Source organism: Pungitius pungitius, chromosome 7 (genome assembly GCF_949316345.1).
Source record: "Pungitius pungitius chromosome 7, fPunPun2.1, whole genome shotgun sequence".
Lineage (NCBI taxonomy): Eukaryota > Metazoa > Chordata > Actinopteri > Perciformes > Gasterosteidae > Pungitius > Pungitius pungitius.
The window spans coordinates 19,214,524-19,237,587 of record NC_084906.1 but is presented as its reverse complement, the minus strand read 5'-3'; the positions used below and the strand labels follow the sequence as shown (position 1 = coordinate 19,237,587).

The window sequence follows — 23,064 nt, the reverse complement described above, 5'->3', positions numbered from 1 at the left end:
GTTTTGGGGAATAAGCTTAAGAGCTTTCTTGCAGACAAGGTAGACGAGACAGCCGGTAGCACTCTGGTTTCTGTCCGTTATGGACGATGTCGCCGCCAGCAGCCGCTTAGCTTGGCGACATCGTCACCGTGACGACGTCTGGGATGTCGCTGTAAAAGCACAATTTGTGGTACAGACAAAAAACTGGGGGAATGGATGCAGAAGGGCACATGATTCCAGCATTTGACGCATTCCGACCAATCACAAGGCTTGAATTTATGAGGATAAATGCTAGTTAATATTCAGCAAAAATGCAATATTTAGCTTTTTAATGTTTTTTTTAAGTAAGCTCGTTAATAGTTGACTCAGATTGTTGGAGTCACACCGAAGTTTTTCTCGCCAATTTGCGTTTTCATCCCCGAAGGCTCGAAAGAATTTGACTCCAAAAATCTGATGAAATTAATTGCTTTTTGGAAAAGATTTAGCAGATGGTGTCTCTCTGTCACACAATCCCAGTGGGAGCATGCGATGCTGAACTAAATTTGACTTAACTTGGAAAGGAAAAAATAGTCAATCCACCAAAAGCACCAATAATGTGTCCGTAACTTAAGTCCAGAGAGATCCTAATTTATTCAGTAGTTTATCTTTGAACCTTTTCCACCACGTTCTGGAGTCTGCAGGGAGATTTTGAAACTTTACCAGTGAAACAATAATCATAAATGTTGATGATGATGATACTCAACTATCGCATGGTGCTGCCCGTCTTGTTTCTTTCCGAGTTTTTCTGTGTAAAAATTGTGTATTGTATTAAATCTAGTATTATATGAAAAATAAATTGTAAATAAAATACATTTTGTGTAAACTCCTGATTCATATTTTCTGTGATGTGTTTTTATATATATTAAGGACACATACAAAATAGAACGTTTAAATACATTGCAGCATTGCTAAGATATAATCATTTAATTTGAATTGAACAATACAGATGAAGCTTTGCATAAGTGACAACAATAGGTATATTTTACAGCAAATAAAATGGCTGTTAACAGAACAAGTGGTTGAAATTAACATAAGTTGCAGTCATAATTCATTTAAGTCAATGAGCTAAATGCTTTTAAGTTTCAAGGGAACATGGCGGAATCTGACCTGAACCGCATCCCGAACAACATTTATTTTTACTTTCTCCCGAAACGAAATAGCTGCCTCCGCGTTGTGTGCGGCCATTACACCGCAGGGGGGGGGGGATTTTGGGAGAAAAAAAAATGCATCTGGACATTTTTTCGCCAGTGGAATCGTTAGTGTAATCAAGTTGCTCAGCGGGGAGGAAAATGAGAGAGTTGAGCCACGCCGTCACTCACACCTTCGTGACCGGGCCGCTGCCAGAAAATATAGTGAGCGGGTGCCCTCCCATAGAGAAAACACACACTCACACACACACACACAGCTAGAAAAAGTCATTTTTCTCCAGTCGATGGTGCATTTCAGGTCGCGAACCTCCCTCCGGCGCCTTGGTACCCGTTTCATTTGGGTCCCATCTGCGTCGGTGACGGAGGAACCCGTCAGAAGGGAAACGCTGACGGAGACGTCTCGGCTCTTATAAAGGCTACAACTCTAACGTGGGTTTGTATTTTCTCTTTTTTAAACCTCTTCAGAACTGGACATTGTGTTAGGAAAGTTTTCTGTTCCCTGGAATGTGCCTAAATGTATTAAAAGAGCCACAATTCATCGAGTGGGCGTGAGAGTTGGAGGCCTCTGCCTGTTGAAGACATTGAGGAGAAGCCATTGACGGCACGAGGCCGATAAGCAGACTTTAGCCCCCTGAAAGAATCTGTCATGACGTTTAATGACCCCCCTGAAATGAGGGGACGCTTTGTATTCGTGAAGGGATATCTCATTCAAAGGTCGGTTTTGGATTTCAACGTCTACTTGAAAAATGTTCTAAAATTGTCAATTGAACTGCGGTCGGGATTTTTGCATTTTGCATAAATTATAATGATTCCTCAAGTTAGCTTTACATATGACACAAAGGCTTCATGTCTGGCTGCATTGTAAAAATCGCTCCCTTCATTGCAGGTGGGATCTTATTTTTGTCATACTTTTGTATTTCAAGTCACGGTGAGAGGAGCTAATTTAATACTAATACCTCTATACGACTTATAAAAGTAGGAGAACTGGAACCACGACTCAGACACTACTGTGGTAAAACTCAGAAACAATCCATTGTCCACAAAATCAACAGGACAAAGACAATAAATGTACTCAGCGATATTATTTGTATTTTTAGGATTAATTAAAAAACTAGAAGGATCACGTGACAATAATAAAATACTGTATGCTGGTTTGTTCTATTACGTTTTCTGAGAAGAGAAATATTTTTTTTTAGTTTTCGTGCTGCCTTTTTTTTCACCTGCCTGGTTGCTCTTCGTGTTGAAGAAGCTGCAAGAAAAAACTCTATTTATTCCCTTTGGTCTTCAGACCAATCCCCTCCGGGCGTCATGCTGAGCGCCGCGGAAGCGTCAGGTGAAGCTGAGGAATGTGGGGGATTGTCTCGGGATCCGCTGAGGTTCCTCAGCTCTTCTTGTGGTCCGCGGGGAGAAGCTCGAGGGAGAGCCGGCCGGCGTGTTTCACCAACACGTTGCCGTCCTCCAGCTTGACTTCATACACTTGTTGCTGTGGAAGAAATACATATTTTTCTTTAAAGGGGACAGATGAGCGTACAATTTAAAATTGTTAAAAATTGAACAATCCCTTCTGTGAAAATCTTTTATTTTTATGTTTCTTCTGCAGCTTGTGTTCAAGTGATGAAGGGAAAAGAAAAGGAGACGTTCATGTCAAGGGAAGCTCTTGTTAGGAATGTTTACCGCATCCAAACAGAGTGGGCGGATGAAGGGGGGGGGGGCGGGGTTCCCTCACCTGTAAGGACGTCCCTGACTTCCCCGTCCTCAGGTCAAAGTTGTAGTCGTGCCAGGGACAGAAGACCTGCAGGACTCCGTCGGCCTCCTCGATGTCCCCCTCGCAGAGAGGACCTCCTGATGGAAGATTGTAAAAACAAGTTACTTTGTGGACACGATGTGATGGTGTCGTGAGGTTTGCATAACGAGCGCCGTGAAGGTTGCTAAGACGCTCCTCGGTGCATGCTGGTTACTCTCTGTTACCGTCTCCTGTTCTTCTCTCTTTGGTCACAGCGTTTTTGTTTTTGAACTATAGAATATATACGTGGAACCATTAACTGTATGTGTAGAACCATAGAATATATGAGTAGAACCATTAACTGTATGTGTGGAACTATATAATATATGAGTAGAACCATTGACTGTATGTGTGGAACCATAGAATATATGAGTAGAACCATAGAATATATGAGTGGAACCATTAACTGTATGTGTGGAACCATAGAATATATGAGTAGAACCATTGACTGTATGTGTGGAACCATAGAATATGTGAGTGGAACCATTAACTGTATGTGTGGAACTATATAATATATGAGTGGAACCATTGACTGTATGTGTGGAACCATAGAATATATGAGTGGAACCATTAACTGTATGTGTGGAAACATAGAATATGTGAGTGGAACCATTGACTGTATGTGTGGAACCATAGAATATGTGAGTGGAACCATTAACTGTATGTGTGGAACTATATAATATATGAGTAGAACCATTGACTGTATGTGTGGAACCATAGAATATATGAGTAGAACCATAGAATATATGAGTGGAACCATTAACTGTATGTGTGGAACCATAGAATATATGAGTAGAACCATTGACTGTATGTGTGGAACCATAGAATATGTGAGTGGAACCATTAACTGTATGTGTGGAACTATATAATATATGAGTGGAACCATTGACTGTATGTGTGGAACCATAGAATATATGAGTGGAACCATTAACTGTATGTGTGGAAACATAGAATATGTGAGTGGAACCATTGACTGTATGTGTGGAACTATAGAATATGTGAGTGGAACCATTGACTGTATGTGTGGAACCATAGAATATGTGAGTGGAACCTTTAACTGTATGTGTGGAACTATATAATATATGAGTAGAACCATTGACTGTATGTGTGGAACCATATAATATATGAGTAGAACCATTGACTGTATGTGTGGAACCATAGAATATGTGAGTGGAACCATTGACTGTATGTGTGGAACCATAGAATATGTGAGTGGAACCTTTAACTGTATGTGTGGAACTATATAATATATGAGTAGAACCATTGACTGTATGTGTGGAACCATAGAATATGTGAGTAGAACCATTGACTGTATGTGTGGAACTATATAATATATGAGTAGAACCATTGACTGTATGTGTGGAACCATAGAATATGTGAGTAGAACCATTGACTGTATGTGTGTAACTATATAATATATGAGTGGAACCATTGACTGTATGTGTGGAACAGATAAACCTATGACAAGCCACTTCTCACAGACCTTCCATTACCAGCTGAGAGGCAAATCAACTTCCGTGAGCGGAAGTGACGTACCAACGTGTCGTCACTCCATCCCCCATGATAAATTAATGAATCCGCTTGTTAGGGCGGATGCCTTTTTTTTTTTTTACCGGCATGTGCGCAGCGGGCGTCCATGGCGAAGAACTCCCCCCTCACGTGGAAGAGGCAGACGTCCGAGTCGCGGCCGAGCGAGCAGTACACGAGGCGGCAGCGCGTCGCGGCGAGCCCGGCTACCGGGCCTATGAGTCTCCACGAGCCGCCCCGCTCCTCCCCCTCGTCCCCGTCGCCGAAGCCGGACGCCATGAGCCACAACGGCGCGATTTCCCCTCAAAAAGGAAAAAAAGAAAAATCTCGGTGGTTAAAATATATAGTTCAATTTCATCCAAGCGGGCCGAGCGTGTGCGACGGTGGAGCGGTGCGGGACTGGGCCGCCTCCATCCGGGCTGCAAGCCGGAGAAGCGTGACGCGGTGCCACCGGGAAGCCAGCGAGTCTCCGGCGGCTCCGCTTCAGCTGATGGGCAGCGCGGAGGATTCAAACCACCACCACCCTCCCTTCCCCCCCCCCCCCCCCCGGTTTATTACGGTCTCTTAGTTCCATCTAATCAGATTATTTGGTTTAATACGCGGCGCCTCTTAGAATAAACTTGGCACCGGCCTCCAGAAACATGGGCTTTAAGAGAATCCCCCCAAAAATAGTGGTATTAATACACTCAGTAATTTACAGAAATGTTGCTATTCTGCAAGTGTCATTTTTGACAAGAAAACATCAAAAGACGCATCTAGGTATTTATATTACTTTGTAAATGTATGCCTCTAGATTCCCTCCTAAATTCATCAAAGTTACTCATTAAATATTTAAACACTATTTTTTATGGAAACAAAGTTATTGTCTAAATGCAGTATCATAAATCTGCTGATGATTTGGCCGATGTCTCCAGGTTTCCACAGTGCAGGTTCTTCACGTTCTTCAGCTGCTTTTGGTCGTCAAGCTCGGATGTCACAACGAAAAAGGAGAAACCTCCAGTCCACTCAGCGCAACTTCATCACATGGTTAGGTGATGAAGATAAAAACGTGAGTTCAACTACTGTCGAGCCGTTTAACCTCAAGCTTATGTGTAACGTTTAGTTCCATTGGTCTATAACAGAGTACAGTTGTGACTCATCATTAACATCAGTTTATGAAACTGACCCTTCCCGTTGCATTGGAGGGGGCATTTCTTACCGCATGCAAAATTCATCCAACTGGCAAATTGCTGAAAACCCCAAATACATAAATGATCTGTGTTTCTTCAACTTTCATTGGCTTTGTCTCCATCGCGTTGCTCTGCCAGCAATAACGCTGCGAGCGAAATTAGCTCGAGAAGTAATGCGAGTTGCTGTCTAGACCCGAGTGAAGCATAACAGAGGCCCGCTTGTTCCCATTCCTCGCTCTGAGGAACCCACTCATGTAAGGCACCCTTTTTTTTCGAGGAGGAGAGCCCGAGAAAACGTGTCACAGCGAAGGAAGAGCGAGAAAGTGCACCTGCTTCTTGTCAGAAGTCGGTTAAAAGTTAAAATCACCGACGGGTGTAACGAGAGCCCGTCAAAAGAAACCAGAGCTGCGTGATCAAAACTCTCAAAAATGTTCTTCAAAGGCCTCGGGAGGCCGACAGGTTATCATCGTTCAACTCAGTTTGGATCAGAACCTGAAGAGCACGCACGTCACAGAACCTTTGTTTGGCTGCTTTGACTCTTTGGTTCATGTTTTCGGCTTCAAATGAAAACGACTCTTAAGCAAAAGCAAGCGGTTACGTTTTTTTTTAAAAACTACTCATTTAAGACAAAAGTAAACAGAATCCGCAGTATGGGGTGAAGTCGTGTAACCTCTCGAAGCAATCTGACCAAAACATGACCAAATTTAAGTTAACTACAACGAGTGCTTGACAGAATATCATGGGTTTGATTGGAAAGCATTGGCCAAGCGTTATCCATCAGAGGGGGTGGGGGGGGGGGGGGGGTCGTGAGGTCATGAAAAGGGGGCTTCTGAGTAATTCAGCCAAACAGCTGTAGAGCGAAGCGTGTTGGACCAGTCGTTGCCAGCAGCCGCACTTCGGCGCGCTGAGAGGTGAGAAAACGCGCTAAACGAGCTCCAAGTGATTAGTGAGGGTTTTTTTGGGGGGGGGGTGGGGGTGTAATTACAGACACCAAAATGATGCACGGTGGAACATTTGAATCGCTGGGTGGGATTAGTATATCGTTGGCCTCGTCTCGTCCGGTCGAACCGACCTCAGCTATTTCCTGTGACTCGTCCGCCGCCACGCACCGATGGGAGACCAAGCCTCCCGGCCAAAGTGTGCTTTTTACATTTTTTTTTTTTTTTTTTTTTTTTTTCATAGAGCACGTTTCAGCCAAGCTCAAAAAAAAAAAAAAAGCCGCCGCCGCCTGCTTCTCGCTCGCCTCCTGGTTCCAACGGAGCTGGTCTTTTTTTTTTTTTTAACTTGAGCCAACTTCCTTTCAAAGGTCAATATCTAAAAAACCAATTCATTTTCAGAATAAAAGCCGACAACGTTTGACTGCAGCTAATATAAAAAAAAAACTTGATTTTCCTGTATTTGTCAGCTTGAACAGAAATACTGGGCCTCAGATACTACATGGATTGATAATGTCGTCTACTGAATGTGCAGAATGTGCAGAGCAAAGGGACCTTAAGTGTGACGGCTTTGACAAAATAACAAACACCCTCAGCATGATAATCCCAAAAGCCAATGTTTTTTTTGGCCATAAGATATTGTTAATATAAGTGGGTCTCTGTGTAGAAAACCTTCACATTTAAGAGGATGTTTTAAAAAGCTGCAGCCAGTTCTGCATTGACTGAAAAGTCGTTGGCCATTAATAAAGCGCCAGTAAAGGTGTGTGAATCCGGTTACTGTGGAGGGATCCTCTTCCATCTTTGATTTGTTTAGCAGTGTTCATGGTCTTGTCGGGATCTTTGAAGGCCGGATCGTTGGCTCTGGGAACAGTATTTGCCCCCCAAGGCCCCCCCCCCCCCCCCCAAAACCTCTTATCATTGCAGGGTATTTGCGAAATGACGAAAATCGCTTCTGAGGCGCTGATTAATGTTGCCGCTCGCCTTCCTGGGGATTGGCCTCCTGTGCGATGGAGGGGCGCTGAAATGTAACGCACGCGCTGTGGTGGTACTTCCCTCAACGTGTCAACGCGCGTCTCTCCACAAACTCACTTTGACATCGTCACTGTTCTCTGACGACGCCTTTCGGCGAGCACGAAGGTTAGTGGTGACATCCGGAGTCCGGCGGGATAAATGTTCTGAAAAATGTGGATTCGGGAAGGGGAGCTGATTTTTTTTCCAAAAAGTGCTCTTGATTTGACCTGCGAGCATCTTAAACCTTAGAGCTGCTGAGTCGCTCTCTTTTAAAGTCCGCCCCCCCCCCCCTCTCAACCCCCATTGCATGCATGTCTGCAGGAGAGATCAGACTGCGATGCATTCCTTTCCTGCATGTCCTCAGTCCTGATTACATCCAGACACAATACGTCTTGTTCCCCTCTCAGTAGACAGACTGTTAAGGAAAGGGGGGGGTGGGGATGAAATGGGATCAGGTTTATTCTGTTTTATTGGAAACCCTGATTGACTTTATTGTCTTTGGCTGAATGGGAACAACAACTACTGGACCTTGATGATTTTAAAGCTTTGATTTGATTTACTTTGTCTTCAGCCTCTTCCTACTTGAACGGGAAGTTTTATAGTTAAAGAAAGGCGACCTTTGACCAGTTGGTCGTGGTGGATGAAAAGTATTAATTTTCCGTGCGATCCAGCAAACAGTAAAATTCAGGATTCATCATTTCCTGTATAAAATGTCATGGCTTATTTTAGATTTGTTTTGATGTTCAAGTCTGGAAAAATGAAAAAAATGTTGAAATCTCTCTGGTTGAGAACAAACATATACTTTTCCCGTTGTGTTTCTGTAGTTTATTGTGTTTATGCGTCTACTGATTGAATTCACTTCATGCTGTCTGACGTTAACCCGACGCACCACATGGTTTTACACCAAACCTGTGTGTTACAAGCAAAATTCACTCTTGAAGCTTTTTGAAATACATACCAACAATTGTATGAGGATACATTGCTTCATACAGTATATAGCAATGAAAACAACAAACAACACGCATTTCATTAAAAATGAAGAAGTGCAGACTGAAAAGTCGCCGAATGAAGTAAATGTGTAAAATAACAAACAATTACACGCACCATGAGGATTGGTTCCTCCTTTAAACGACCTTCTGAAAAAGAGATCAGAAATAATAACAGATACTGATGTTTGTCTGCACAGATAAAGGAGCTGAAATGAAATGCATGGAGTCAGGTGTGTTACAGTGTGACCGAGAGAAAAACACCTGCCGGAACGCTGCGTTTGAAAGTGGGCCCCCGGAGACGCGTTAAGCTTGCTCCCGTCTGATGACAGACTGCCGCCGCCGCTGCAGATTCCGTCCTCGGCTCAAACCAAAGTCTTTCCTTTTCATGCAGCCTTCGAGCCTCACTGATCTGTTTGTGTCCCACGTGCACGCGCTGTGCTCGCTGCCCCTTGAAAAACCAAAGAGAGCACATTTTTGAAGGAATGTCACAGCCTGGAATAAGATAGATCAGGGTAGCGAAGTCCAACAGTTTTAATCATTCTTGCATGTCCCTGGTTTTATTGGAGACATGGTATTAAAAAGACAAACCTCCCAGGATGTAAGCTTGTGAGATATGTACATATATATATATATATATATATATATATATATACAGTATATGCAGTATATACACCTTTTTCTCAATTGATTCAGCTTAAATTAGATTCAGGCATCAATCGATCTAGCGTGTTTCCCGTGTTCCATCAGAGTGGATGGTGTAATGGCCAGAGGAGGTGTAAAATATCACTGAAATAACAGCAGCCTGGACATTCAGTGCGTCACTTCTCCGCTTCACACACAGCGAATGTAAGGATTTAAGAAAAAGAAAGCTCGGCTCTGTAAAAGGCAACTCGATAGGCCGTGAAAAGAAAAAATGGATCCTGCGTCGGCCTCTTCAGCCGGAGGAAGAGAGCACTCATAGAAGAGGGGTTGATTTGTTAGGGGGGGGGGGGGCTCTCCTTCCATCTGGGAAAGTGAACAATCAGAACCAAAGGCCTCGTAGAGCTAAACTCGGCATGTTCGCGTGGGGACGCGTTTGTAAAACACAAGAACTTCTCGCGTGAAAGGGAAATACAACCGCGCAATATTTTACAATTCCCTGGATTGAATGCCATGCGAGTGGTGTCATTTCCACTGGGGTTTGGGGGGGGGGGGGGGGTTTGCACCCATGCGCCGATTTTATGAGCGTTAACGGTGGCTGAGCGCTGCCAATCTACTGCTTCCAACTGACCATCCGCCATGCTGTGCGAAACGAACGCTGAACTGAGGAGGATTGTGCGTTCAGGATTTTGCACAGACAATCGCTGTCCCTCACCGTCTTTGCAGTGAGACGTCACCGTGAGGACCAGCAGTAACACCTGAAGCAGGATCTACACCAACCTTAGACACTTCCCGTCTTCCACGTGCTCTTTCATTTCACTTCGCATCCGGCAATTTATAATGGGTCGCACTTGCTAAGAACTAGGTCAGGGCAGTAGCTGAACGGTTGGAATAACCTGTGTGTTGCCCACAGGTCCGTCCGAATGTCTTCCTGACTTTCCATGGAGTCTGAGCGACGAGGCTATTAGAGTTGCACTGGAACACTTGATGAGGTGTTGAGTGCCTTTCCAGTCAAAGATCGGCAGGGCCAGAGGTCCAGCCATCGTCCAGTTTAATACTTCCATAAGAAAACCGAAGGGTATGTGATCCAGAGATTCCGTTCGTTGAGCACAAATTATTTAAAATTAAACCCTCAAAGAATGAGAGATTTTAACTGATATTAGACAAAATTGTCATGTCATTACAGTTTCCATCTTCAGGCTTGAAATTGCCTCCACTCTAACCTTTAACCATATTCTCTTCAAAGACTGGAGACCCATATAACTGAATAATAATATAGCTGCATCGTTAAAACGTAACTAAACACGGGGGGGGGGGGGGCGTAACCATGGCAACCATACAACAAACCAGCAAAAATCGTAGTGGAGCGTTTAGCAGACACGGCGCAGAGGTTGACTATTGGCTAGTTGAGAGTGTGGATTAAGAGGTATGGTATTAGGTATCATGGGTTTTTTGATGGGTAACAGGAAGCGGTGACTTGCAGAAATTGAGTTTTTTCTGCAGCCCCGTGAGAGATAACGTGCCCTGATTCTCCGCTGCGTCAGACAGAGGAAGTGGTCTATGATAATCTAATCTGTACTTGTTGCCAACTACAAACTTGATGCAAGGTAATGTCAAACCGGAACTTATGCAGTTTGAAATCTTTGTTGTTGAAAAGGTGAATCCAAGCCGTCTCCTTTGCTCCAAACACCGTCCGTCCAACCCGACTGCCTCCTCCTCTGTTCTACAAGTCAGTCTGCTTGTGCAGCTAAAACATTTCTGCAGAAGCAACATGAGGCTCAACGTGTGTACCTTTTATTCATTCTACTATGCAGTGTTGACCTATAAGCTCACGAAGGACGGGTACTCGGGAGGATGGCCTGGCGTCTCCCTTAGAGATACGGCGTGAAGGGGGCCAGTTGAGGTGGTTTGGGCATCTGGTAAGGATGCCCTCTGGGACATTACAGCCTGGTCCGGTTGGAAGCTGGAGAGACAGGCAAAAGAGAGGCCGGCGGCGAAGAAGCAAAGAGGCACAGAGCAAGGCAAAACAGAACGGCGACCCCCTCAGGCAGGGAGGTGAACTGCAATTTTCATAGTCTTAACACAGTGTGCAGCTTTGTGGAGGATGTGCTGTGTCGGGTTGCAGGTGTGTTTGGGACATCCTTGTGACAGATGAATGAGTTCAGACTGATGCATTTAGGATTGTTACGTCTAAAAGGCGACGGGGCGTTTGGGAGGGGGTCAAGATGCTTGAATGAAAGTCTGTGGTTGACACCTGCTGATGAGATTTTAACCATTTGTTTTACACTATCAAATATGTCAGTTGCTATGTCAGTTGAATTTTAGCTTTTAGAATGGATACCATACAAGACGTCCTCACTTGGTGGTGACCGCGCGGTAGTTCATTTATATGTGGCCAAAGCCTGTAGCCTTCTCTCTTTTTTTCCGTTATCAGCACACATTTATCAAACCTTCAATAAACGGCAAAGTAATGAATGGGGATCGGTTGATCACATCAGCCGCCTCTGACATGCAGGCAGCTTGTGGCGAAGCCTTAATCTTCACATCAGCTGTAATCCTGAATATCAACTTCTGCAGCAAAATGTGATCCAGGCGTCTTTAAAACTAAATTAAACAAACAGCGGCTGCCATTTGGTTTCAAAGAGCCCAAAAGCCACCCACGCTGTCGTCATTTTGTGTTTTAAATGCATCCCGCGAGGCCACAACGAAACCTCCCAAAATGCTCCCCAGCTGCGCGGCGATAAGAATGAGCCGCCAAAGGTGGAACAACACCTCCCATCCGCTCCAAGTTTCCACCTCAGCGTTTCTTCTTGAGCGTCTGAGTGACCCAGATTCAACAGAGTCGCGGCGAGGTCAGTAACCGCCGAGTGTGACAGTGAAGAATAGCTGCTATTGAAGGAATAATTACTCAGCTAATGTTCCCTTGAATTCTTAAGAGGGGGGGAAAAAAAAAAAAAATTGGAACGGAGGATCAAAAAAGCAGAGAGAAGTCTATAATATAATTTAACAACGCGTGCTGTATAATCCAAGTCTCATTTACCCAGTTGTGTGCGCACCGCATCCAAAACCAACACATGCATCAGTGCTTGAAACCACTTCTGCACAAACACTCGAACCCTTTTCGAAAAAGAGAAGTTTTCTGTGAAGGAAGAAAAACTTTTCTCTGTTTTTTGCGATTTGCAGTCGACTCGCGAAGAAAAAACGGTTGCCCATTTGCAGCGGTCTTTGTGAGGAAACGGGCCTCTCTAGAAAAGGGCGTGTTGGTTGCCCATCAGAGTTTAAATCTCTGCAAGAACACGACAAAGTAAAGTATCACTACATATCCGTGCTTAAAACTATAATAATACAGTGCCGTAAGCCCACGTCTGCGATGCATTGTGGGCCTCAAAGAGTGTAACTAAAATAATAATACTCGTAACGGAGCTAAATAGAAGCAACATAACACCATCACATCAAAACCTCTTCTGTCTTGCACATCTGGCACCTCCATCATGTCCCCCGGTGACAACGTGGCCAACGGGAATGCCTAAATATCAGTTTACCGCCGCGATTCGGTTCGATCCGTGGTTGTCTCTCTCTCTCTCTCTCTCTCTCTCTCTCTGTGCCGCTCTCCCTCCAGGCCTGGCGTGCACCACAGCCAAAGCCTATCCAGCACCCTCAGAGGCCTGTTTTTGTTTCCACGTGTTTTTTCTCTCTCTCTCTCTCTTTCTCTCTCTCTATGTGGTCAGAACACTCAGACAGACTGATGAGGCGATACACTGCAAAGGCATGCTGTGTTCTGCGTGCACATCTGTGAGGAGGAGAGCGAGGCGCCGTTAGATCCCGTGACTCCGTCGGTCCAGTCGGGCTTCGCGAGGGTGAGAGCGCAAAGCGGCCCTTTGTTCATTTGGGAACCAGAGCTTCGGCGAGTGATACAAATCGCTGATACGAGACGCTGGTCAGAGCCGCCATGGGTATATAAAGATAAAGGCTAGATGTCTCGTCCGCGTTGGCGGCCAGTCGAACGTCCGCAGACGGCGGCCATCTTGGTAGGGGCAGCTCGCTCACTCATAACATTGCTCAATTTTTTATTTATTCAACTATGCATAACAATGTTGTAACAGAGACTCCTGCTCCTCGGGATTAGGATGGGCTGAATGAAGAGGTTGCATGTCGCGCGGATGGATGTGACCGTTGAAAATGCTTCAGTTGAGTCTGGTTGGATTTTGCTTCTGAAGCTGGTGTCCTTTTCAAAGGGCCTGATGTCATTAAAAGATTTTAGCGGCTGGTTCTTGTAAAAAGCTGGAAAAGCTTCACTCTGAAAGTAAACTGAAAAGAGGGCAAAAGAAGAAAATGACCATTCTGTCATTATTCGGGATTAAATCTGATACATCTAAATATGAATCCCACGTCCTGAGCACGTAGACGCCATGTGTTATTCGGATCGAAGCGGTTCAAGCTGAACAGAAAAACACCCACACAGTCGACATAACTGATGTTGTTGGAAGCCCAGTCAAAGGATTTTCCTCTTTTCTTTCTCCCTTTTGAGTCATATAATTACATATTGTTACTAACCGACCGCTTGGTCTCAAACCGGCATCCTGCGGGTTGGTGTGTTTTTTGTGGACTAAACTGCAGACAGGAAATGAAAGAGGCACGCGGACACGATAGAGATTAGGGTTCGTATTGAAAGGGTGTGTTTCACAACAGCAATGTCACAAACCAATGTTGACCCACCGATCTATCTAAAAATCTAAAAAAGGTCGTCAGGGAGTCACTACGAGGAGGGCAAAGGGCGAACCTTTTCACCCACGGGAGACCTCAAAGTCCACGAGGGCCTGTTCATCTTACCTGAACTCACTCACCCGACTAACGACACGTCACCAAAGTACTTAAAGTGTGCCTAAAAGAACTTTTCCAGGTACCGCGTGACTGTCTCCATTAGGCGACAAAGTGTTGCAAAGACGTGGTGATGACTCAGCATATTGTTTTTTTTTATTTTTTTATCTCTCTTAATGATTACCGTTGACCTCAATTTTTTTCGCCTCCGTGCTACATGTTCTCTGCGGTTTCCTGCTCGGCGGAGAGCAGGCGACAAGATAGCAGCTTGACGTGGCCCGGAGTCACGTCGGAGAGCGCGGCTCCTGTGAGAAATCGAGAGTTTGGGGAGATGGTTTAAACGATTGCTCGGATCGAACCAAAAGTGTGTGTTTTTTTTTTTTTTTTAATCTGAATTATATCAGATAATTCAGTGAGAAAATAGAGTTCATTCATTCAAGGTTAAATATCCCTCTGCACAGTCCTCTTAATGTTTAAGTTTTCTCAGAAAGCAAATTCCAGTAAATGTGCTGCATTGTTCAGATTGGACCTGAATACTGTTCTTAATTACATTTGATTAAAGTTTGGTTTTGTACACATTCGACTTCCACACAACTTGGCTTCTGATTCAAGTTAAAACACAGTCAAGTTTCACCTGGTTAAGCAGAAGCAGGAACAGGCGACAGATTATTATTATTTTCATTATTATTTGGGACAAAACACAACCGAGTAGATCCCACGTTAAAATAATTAATGACCAAAGACATCCTTGGCTAATTATAATCACTCTACGATTATTATCTCTTAAATGTTTTATTTTTCACTTTCTGTGTTGCTGGCATTGTGAATAAATAACACATATACATGTGTCCTCGGTTTGATGGCTTTTATTGTCGTTCCTTTCCCCCCTTTTTCTTCTTCGTGAACATGTCACTCGCGGTGATGGATGGTTCCGCACGGCTGTTTTTCACATCCCCTCGTTGCTTCGCCCCCGATGGGGAAACCAGCCCGTGTGAAAAGTGACGGGCCTCCTGCGATTCCCATCACGGCCCTGGACTCCAGGAGCTTGCAAACACCCCCCCCCCCCCCCCCCCCACAAAAAAAACTCCTCCTCCTCCAGCACATGAAATCCCAGTTGTCCTTCATTCGAATCGGTGAGGACGTCGTGTGGGACATACTAGAGTCTAGACTGAGGAAGTGGCCGGCGGGCTTCGCATTTAGGGTCGGCGGGGGGGGGGGGTGAAACTCATGCACAAGGAACCGTGCGTGCTTTGTGCTTTGATTGCATTTTTATAATAAAAGAAATCCCAACAGTGTCTCGTGCGCACCGACTGAAGCATTATTTCACCATCAAGCTGCTTTCGTGGCTTCTTCATTCCTCCGGTAGCTCGGAGTCGGGAGGGTGGGGGGGGGGCGGGGACACATTTAACCCACAAGCCGCACTTTCATACAAATGCAATTTGTACACAGATAACATCATGATAATGTTGCCTTTCGGGGGCCGCGGGGCCTCCGCGTCACTGCTGCACGCACGTTGTGCATGCAACGCATAGTGTGCACCCCCACCACCCCCCACAGCCCCTCCCCCTCCCCCGACCCCAACCGGCCTGCAGGAGGACATTTTGCGTTCGTGGTTGCGTGCTGTCGTCAAACAATGTGGTTGTGACGCGTGTCTCTCTCTCTCTCTCTCTCTCTCTCTCTCTCTCTCTCTCCCTGACGCGGGGGGGGGGGGGGGGAGGTATTTAGGCGGCGATGTTGTCAGTGATGCACCACGCCGCTGCTCCTCAGCCGCTCATCTGGGGGCTCCGATCTCAACATGCTCGCCCGCCGTGACCTGCTGCTCGTGCTGACGCTTGCGCTGACGCTCGCTGGTCAAGGTGAGTTCTGGTGTTCGGTCCGTTCGTATCACGTCGTTTATCCATCTCTGTGGATTATGGAGTACTGTGAGTTCGTGTGCACTCAGAGGCCACTTGCATAAGAGCTCTGTCATGTGCCTTTACAAAGCTCATGTGTTACAAACGGATGAATGGATTACTGAGGACAAAGGTTCAGATGTACTGAAATACATTGTAAATAGACGGTTTTATAACATCATGCTTTCTACTATTGGAAAAAAGTCTTAACACATTGTGGTCGACATCATCAATCATCATGAAATGCCAAAACATTTAATGGATTTAACATTCTGCCAAAAAAGGGAAACAATCCAATCAATCAACATGAAGTCAAACAAATAACAAATCAGTAAAGCACACGTAGCCATCATTAAAGTTAGTGTTAGTTTGCCCATGTGTACCCGGGTAGGCGATGGGTAGTAACGTAAACGAATCCCCCCTCCCCCCGCCAGTGGATGCAGGTGGGATCATCGGGGGCCGCGAGGCGGCGCCTCACACCCGGCCGTACATGGTGCTGCTGACGCTGGTCAACGGGGGCAATAACGACAGGATCTGCAGCGGCTTCCTCCTCAACGAGAACTTCGTGCTGACGGCGGCCCACTGCAGCGCCAAGTCAGTGCGGCGCCGACGACCCGATGCAAATCTTGTCAAATCTCTATCTTCATTTTTTTTTTTGTGAAAATGAATTTGAATTTGAATTTGATTTTCCCGAATTTGATTCAGGACCTATAAGGTCTCCCTGGGAGTTCACAACGTCCACAGTGAGGGATTTCAAGTCACGTCTGTTGCGCAAACGTTCCCGCACAGAGACTATGATAACAATAATTACAAAAATGACATAATGCTTCTCAGGGTAAGAACATTCGCGAGCACCGATTGAAGCCATCACACTTGTTTTCTCTGCGTGTTACTCTTTTTTTTTTTCTTCTTCTTTTATCTCCCTCCGTGCCTCAAGTTGAGCTCCAAGGCAATTTTCAACAAAAACGTGGCGCCCATCGCCCTCGCGGACGAAGAGGAGGACGTCTCCGGGCCGAAGTCCTGCCTGGTGTCCGGCTGGGGAAAAACAGGCACGCAGAACAACTTCAGCTCCCCGGTGCTCAGGGAGGTCGAGGTGCAACTCGTGTCGGACCCGGAGTGCGACAAGAGAAACTTTTACTGCTCCGAGGGAAAAAACGGGCCGTTTCAAGTAGGCGTTTTTTTCTGGCGTAGAGGCGTCGCGTGGACAAACAAATGTCGGCCATCGGTAATCAGTCAACTAGTCACTATTTTTCTTTACAGGGAGACTCTGGCGGGCCGCTGGTCTGTGACGGAAAGGCGCACGGTGTCTTCTCCAACGTGGTGGGGGCCGAGTATCGCATCCACTGTTTTGTTAAGATTCCCCTCTGCAAAACCTGGATCGATTCCACCATGAAAAAGGCGCTCGATTTCTCCGCCAAAAGCGACGACTGATCGAAATCCGTCCGGCGGGATCGATCGGGGGGGGGGGCTCGGATGCATTTGGAATTGTGCAGCATGTTTTGTGTCTCATCCAATCAGATTTGGTTTAGATTTTTGAATGCGAATCGGTAGGTTTCAGTGAGCGGCTGCTTCAAATACTGTTTAAAAAAATAACTGAAGACTTAAAGCTTGTTTGATAGATACAATGTCTGCTGGTTTAGGATACTTTATCCTGCTTTTAAATACACAACAAGCCATGAAACAAATACCCAAATGCTTGTTGACTGTTTTGAAGGAATAAACTGTTGCTCTCTCACCATGTTCCCTGTGTGACTTTAATTTACAGTTTTTTTACAATCACTCATTGCCAAATTGCATGTTTTTTAATCGCTTGGACATAATAGACAAAAAAAATCAAAGATCATTTGTTCATTGGACTAAAATCACCTGTTCAATATGACTCAATGTAACATCAAAGTACTACTATTTCAAAAGGCAATTCCTCCGTTACGGTTGAAATGAAATTCATTTCATTACAATGATCTGACTATCAGTCAATCTCAAAGTGGAAGTATTTGCTGCATTACCCTTAGTGCATAAGTGTTATGGATACTGACAAACAGTATTGTTTAGATCATGAGGTTTCACAGTAATGAGATCCGTTTACACCAATTAGCGTGGAACATAAACCGATTGGACCACATTACGTGTGGATGTGTTAATGATTTAAGTAGAAGTGCACACCTAGTGGTGGGAAGTATATTACATGTAGTAATGGTTAGTGTAGAATTGTAGTTTGTGTGATGTTAGAGAGTAGATATTACATTTGTATGTTAGATGAAGTGAATGAATTATAGTCAATAACTATTTATATTCATGTAAATCATATAAATACTGTACACATTAACATCCTGTCACAATGTAATGTTAGAACCTGGGGACGGAAGCTAATTGCCATCTGTTGTGGATTTCTCTCAATTTTCTCCCCAAAAGAGGGTTTTTTGGGAGTTTTTCCTCCTGTCGGGTATTATATGTTGTGTTGTAATTGAAGTGTACTAGTTACAAGATGAAGACAAACTGTGTGTTCTATCTTATATTCACTCATTGAGGCATGAAGCCAAATGTTTCTACATAGAGTTCATTGGAACGTGAGGGAGAGATAAGTCAGAGAGGTTTCAGGTTACTGCAGCAGATTCACACCTGGATGTGAAGAGGATGAACCATGAGGAGACACTCTCAAGAAGAAGCCAATGACATTCAAACGCACCCAAAAGACGGCCCCCCCGGGAGTTTTCAAGGTACCAACCTGGGAGAAGAACTGTTATTAGAATTTTCCTGCAGCCGCTTTGATGAGTCACCTTTGACCTGGTAAGAGAATTCTCTATTTTGCAAAATACATCACTGTTCACATTATATTTCCCTTTGTAATTGTAGAACTTATCCCTTGTTTAGTTATTAAATACTTTTTGATTTTTTTTTTTAAACTTGAGCCAGTTGACTCTTTGATTGATCGTTTCCGGCCGGGACGAGAACAAAGGAGTGTGATCTCCCTTGAGGGGCCTTCAGAACCCTGACAGATGTAATATTTGAACATCATTCTCTATCAGACACTGTTTCTACGGTGCCATGTTCCACTTCTTCACACCATGCTGCAGGCCTTGTGATGACTCCCCATGCACAACCTACGAGCTTGTATTTGCCCCCCGTACTCTCCTCTCCTTCACCCGATGGAGGAGTTCTTCTCCTCGTGGAGGTACGATGTATGAATTTCCATTGAGTACAATAATGAAACCTGTAACATCCTGTATATGGTTGATCGTAGATCGTAGATCTAAATAAATGTTCCCGTGGTATTTCATGATGAATCCGTTGCTTGAACCAATGCACCCACAGGATAAAGGTTTCTTTAAAGATATGATTGCGCAATGCAATGTTTTGAACATTGTGTTACAAGTGAAGACCGTTGTGCGTTTTGTATCTAGAGCTTTGAAAAATGACCTCACGGTTCAAGTGAATCTTATATTGTAAAAAACACTGTAAATCCACACCGAGACGACACTGCCTCCTTGAGAACGAAGCGCATTGGTGCAGCATGAAGAGTCCGCCTTGATTTCAGGCGTGTAACGCGCCTTTAACATGCGACACGCGTGTGTGAATTGAGCATGTTGACTTTCAAAGCTCCACACACACACACTTTTAAATCAACTCGCTCGTTGATTACCAGCAACAAGAGAATTTGATTCCTCTTCACTTCACCTTAGTGTTGCTGTAGTATTGCTGTCCCTTGTCCCTTATGTCCCTTGTCCCTTATGTCCCTTGACCCTTATGTCCCGTGCTGGTGTTCTGTGGCAGAAACAAGTCTTTTACTAATACACAAACCGTATTAATATGATAAATTCATCACCAGCTTGTTGGTTTGTTCAAACATTTGGATTGTATAAAAGAAAAGGTGTTACTTAAATTAAGTCACCTCTTGCCCTCCATATTAATAGATTTAGCGGCCCATGCGTGTGATGGTGGGGGCGACCATGTTGAAATGACCTTTGCTGACTGTCTCTATGAGCCAGTTTTAACATGTCTTTGCATCTGAAAGTAGCTCCACCCAGGGATGTTCATCTAAACTTCCTGTTGATTAAAAACAAGATAAACGGCCTGAGAGCATTTCCAACGAAGTGACAGCAAGATAAACGAGACGAGCGAACTGCCAACAGGCCCCGCTGGGCCCAAAATAGAGATGTTTTATCCAACCAACAGAAATAAAAAAGAATTTGGTCAATTTATACCAATTACGCCAAAAATGAGAGTATAAAATAAAAAAAATAAAACAGGTGGATTAATAACAAAAAGAAACAACCACATTGGACCCGGTTGGGACGGTACAACATTAGTCAGGTCCCTGCGCCTCATATGTCCGGGACACGATGTAGGCTGGAACGGGGCGAGTGAGCTGCGTTGAGCCTTTGGCCCCCCCCCCCCCCCCCCCCCCCGTCGCTCCTCCAGAAGAGGCCTCGGCTCTACCTCGAGTCTGCAAAGACCTTCCGCATCTTGTTGATTCGAGTTTCATTTTCAAAATAATTCTTCCAACGAGGCCGTCCACGTCCCGTGAGGACTCCATGGTCTCGTCCACATGTCTTAGATGCGTCCTTGCGACTGTAACGACTCATGTGTCTGCCCCTTATGTTTCTTTTTTTTGCTCGCTCCCGGTTGGAGTTGTTTTGAGTTTGATTTTGTTCATCGGTGAAGAACCACCTGAAGTTAAATCTGGTCTCCAGTGTCTGCACTTGAGTCCTCACCTGACGGCTGATAGCAGGAGGCCCCGAGCAGCGCTGCTTATTTTCTCAACCTCGCAGCTTCCTGTTATGTTCCTGTTATCGACGCATCTCACCACGTCTCCGACGATTAACTTGGTTCATATGTAGTGTATGATTGGCTCAGCAATCATTTTTCATGAAACCAGTTTGTAGGTGCTTTTTGATGCCTGCTGCCATGTGAAAGTCGTGCATTCTTAAAGTGACTTGTACAAAAGTGCCAATGTTTTTAAGTAAGTAAATACTACAACTACTTGTGCAGAATAGCACATTTCTGAATAGTGATGGATTCAAACAGTGCCTGATGGTAATTGTGGGTTTTTGTTACTGCAGTATATAATATAATGTATTTATTGATGCCTTGAAACTGTGCTATTAATAATATTCTGTAAAACTCAAATTTATTCAAAAATTAATGCCACCAAAATGTGAAAAACACAAAGTCACTTTTCACCTGCGATACAACATATGTGCCATAATGTCACAATATACCAAAATAATTTACACTCACTATGGAAACTTTTTAGTTTTTCCGCTGGGGGGGGGGGGAGGCTCACCACGTGGGTTTGTGGTTGTACGCCACATGGTTTGCACAGAAGCCCTTCCTCCTCTTCCTGATGCCTGGCGTCTCTTTAAAAAGAGTCGACGGCGATGCGAGCCGCCACTCGCGCCTCTCAGCATGTTCCTGTCGCTCCGCCTGCTCCTCCTGGCTCTTTGGCTCACTCTCCATGGCAGAGGTCAGTTTTCAACTCCTTACCCAAACCCCTTTGATCCGGTCATTCTCAGTTTTGGCCGGGCGCGTAATATGCATTTGTTTTCAGTGGAAACCGGGACAGTCGTCGGGGGCCACAAGGCCGCGCCGCACAGCCGGCCGTACATGGCGCTGCTGGAGATGACGACGGCGGACGGAAAAACCCAACACTGCGGCGGCTTCCTTTTGACGGAGGATTTCGTGATGACTGCGGCCCACTGCAACGCCAGGTCACTTCAGCCCACTGCGTTGCATTGTGGGAACTAATTCGGCCCGGCAACGACTGCACTTGAGTTTTGACGAATGTGCTCCACTGAGAATGATCACATATGTTCTTGTTTTAACTTCTCATTTCAGCAACTACACCGTGTACCTGGGACTTGACAATTACCGAAACAGAGCTGAAGCACAGAAATTAAGTGTGAAAAAATCCTATCCACATGAAGAATTCAATTTCAATGACGTTAAACATGACATTATGCTTCTTCAGGTAAGAGGGGGCATGTCCAGTTTAGGTCGACTATGTTACAGATTGATGTATGTACATCCGTGATCTATCTTTAATCCTTCCTTCTTCCTTAAGTTGAGCACCAATGCAGAATTCACTCGGACTGTGAGCCCCATTGATTTGGAGAGGGCGGACGTGCCCGATCCCCGCTCGTGTGCCGTGGCCGGCTGGGGGAAAACCAACAGGGACAAAGGCCACATGTCCCACGTCCTCAGGGAGGGCAACGTGAAACTCATCGACGCCGCCGAGTGCGCGGAGGACTACTGCTCCAGCGGAGCGACGGCACCCGGCGGGGTAAGCGTGTTTCGAGGACGTGACCCGTGAAGAAAACAAAGGCAAATGATGGCAAACGGATGGATCGATGGATGGTGTGTGTCACTGAGTGGTGTGTGTGTGTGTGTGTGTGTTTCCTTCCAGGGGGACTCCGGGGGGCCGCTGGTCTGCGGGAACGGGGCTGGGAAGGTGTACGGAGTGATTTCCGCATACAATTCGCATTCGAAAATAAATTATTACATCAAGATTTCCAACTACAACAAGTGGATCGATTCGATCATGAAGAATGGATCACAATCCGGCATTTGAATTTTCTGTTGGCAACAAATCGTACGGCTGATGATCCATATCACATTTTAATGCTTTTGCATCGATTCACACGCAGATTTATTGGCGCTTTAAAATAAATAATTGATACAAATTACGCTTTTGTTTAGCAAGATGAATGAAATCAACGAAAAAAAAATTCAAGGCCTTTCATGGCACATACAGTGGTATAGAATTAGATTAAATACCATCAAATATATGTATGTTGTACACTGTACTGCTTTTAAATGCAACATTAAATAAACTGGTGCTTTGTGCAGCTGGAGAAGACTGTTTGTTTTGTGCTTTCTCACCATCTCTAATAAAAAGACGACACTGCCTCCTTGTGATCAAAGTTCATTGATGCAGAGGTCACGGCTCAAAACGCTCTTCTCATGCGTAAACTGAAGCATGTCCTTGATTTCTGTAATCACAGATCCCTTTTTATTAATATAAGACGTCTTTCTAATAACGGCCTCCTTTGGGCATTAAATGAGTTTAGACATTTAATAAGCCCACTTGATTTGATTACGGCTTCCTATTTATCTGGAACATAAAATAGAAATGTAA

General features: G+C 44.8%; 3 protein-coding genes across 3 annotated transcripts; 2 read left to right on the top strand and 1 right to left on the bottom strand.

Moving 5' to 3' along the window:
• Nucleotides 1-901: 901 nt before the first annotated feature.
• si:ch211-212d10.2 (uncharacterized protein LOC557710 homolog) lies at nt 902-4,977 on the bottom strand. The gene is made up of 3 exons (XM_037470196.2): nt 4,563-4,977; nt 2,893-3,008; nt 902-2,649 (listed from the first exon to the last, which is right to left on the bottom strand). The coding sequence occupies exons 1-3, from the start codon at nt 4,753-4,755 to the stop codon at nt 2,548-2,550; spliced, it is 411 nt and encodes a 136-aa protein (XP_037326093.2). The 5' UTR covers nt 4,756-4,977; the 3' UTR covers nt 902-2,547.
• Nucleotides 4,978-5,216: 239 nt separating this feature from the next.
• LOC119217246 (granzyme B-like) lies at nt 5,217-17,661 on the top strand. The gene is made up of 7 exons (XM_037470748.2): nt 5,217-5,235; nt 5,391-5,524; nt 15,763-15,893; nt 16,364-16,523; nt 16,635-16,764; nt 16,867-17,097; nt 17,190-17,661. Exons 3-7 carry the CDS (start codon nt 15,833-15,835, stop codon nt 17,358-17,360), a joined length of 753 nt encoding a protein of 250 aa, XP_037326645.2. The 5' UTR covers nt 5,217-5,235; nt 5,391-5,524; nt 15,763-15,832; the 3' UTR covers nt 17,361-17,661.
• A 3,660-nt stretch (nt 17,662-21,321) lies between these two features.
• On the top strand, nt 21,322-22,783 carry LOC119217247 (granzyme G-like). Its single transcript, XM_037470749.2, has 5 exons — nt 21,322-21,393; nt 21,478-21,637; nt 21,765-21,897; nt 21,991-22,209; nt 22,333-22,783. The coding sequence occupies exons 1-5, from the start codon at nt 21,336-21,338 to the stop codon at nt 22,495-22,497; spliced, it is 735 nt and encodes a 244-aa protein (XP_037326646.2). The 5' UTR covers nt 21,322-21,335; the 3' UTR covers nt 22,498-22,783.
• Nucleotides 22,784-23,064: the final 281 nt, after the last annotated feature.

What these genes read in the sequence shown, in the direction of transcription:
- si:ch211-212d10.2 (XM_037470196.2), bottom strand. Translation starts at nt 4,755, where the DNA reads ATGGCGTCCGGCTTCGGCGACGGGGACGAGGGGGAGGAGCGGGGCGGC. An exon ending in CGCCCGCTGCGCACATGCCG is followed by an intron (nt 3,009 to 4,562) that starts GTAAAAAAAAAA and finishes ATCTTCCATCAG; the next exon opens with GAGGTCCTCTCTGCGAGGGG. An exon ending in AGTCAGGGACGTCCTTACAG is followed by an intron (nt 2,650 to 2,892) that starts GTGAGGGAACCC and finishes TTTCTTCCACAG; the next exon opens with CAACAAGTGTATGAAGTCAA.
- LOC119217246 (XM_037470748.2), top strand. Translation starts at nt 15,833, where the DNA reads ATGCTCGCCCGCCGTGACCTGCTGCTCGTGCTGACGCTTGCGCTGACG. An exon ending in GCTGACGCTCGCTGGTCAAG is followed by an intron (nt 15,894 to 16,363) that starts GTGAGTTCTGGT and finishes TCCCCCCGCCAG; the next exon opens with TGGATGCAGGTGGGATCATC. An exon ending in GCGGCCCACTGCAGCGCCAA is followed by an intron (nt 16,524 to 16,634) that starts GTCAGTGCGGCG and finishes AATTTGATTCAG; the next exon opens with GACCTATAAGGTCTCCCTGG.
- LOC119217247 (XM_037470749.2), top strand. Translation starts at nt 21,336, where the DNA reads ATGTTCCTGTCGCTCCGCCTGCTCCTCCTGGCTCTTTGGCTCACTCTC. An exon ending in GCTCACTCTCCATGGCAGAG is followed by an intron (nt 21,394 to 21,477) that starts GTCAGTTTTCAA and finishes ATTTGTTTTCAG; the next exon opens with TGGAAACCGGGACAGTCGTC. An exon ending in GAGCGACGGCACCCGGCGGG is followed by an intron (nt 22,210 to 22,332) that starts GTAAGCGTGTTT and finishes GTTTCCTTCCAG; the next exon opens with GGGGACTCCGGGGGGCCGCT.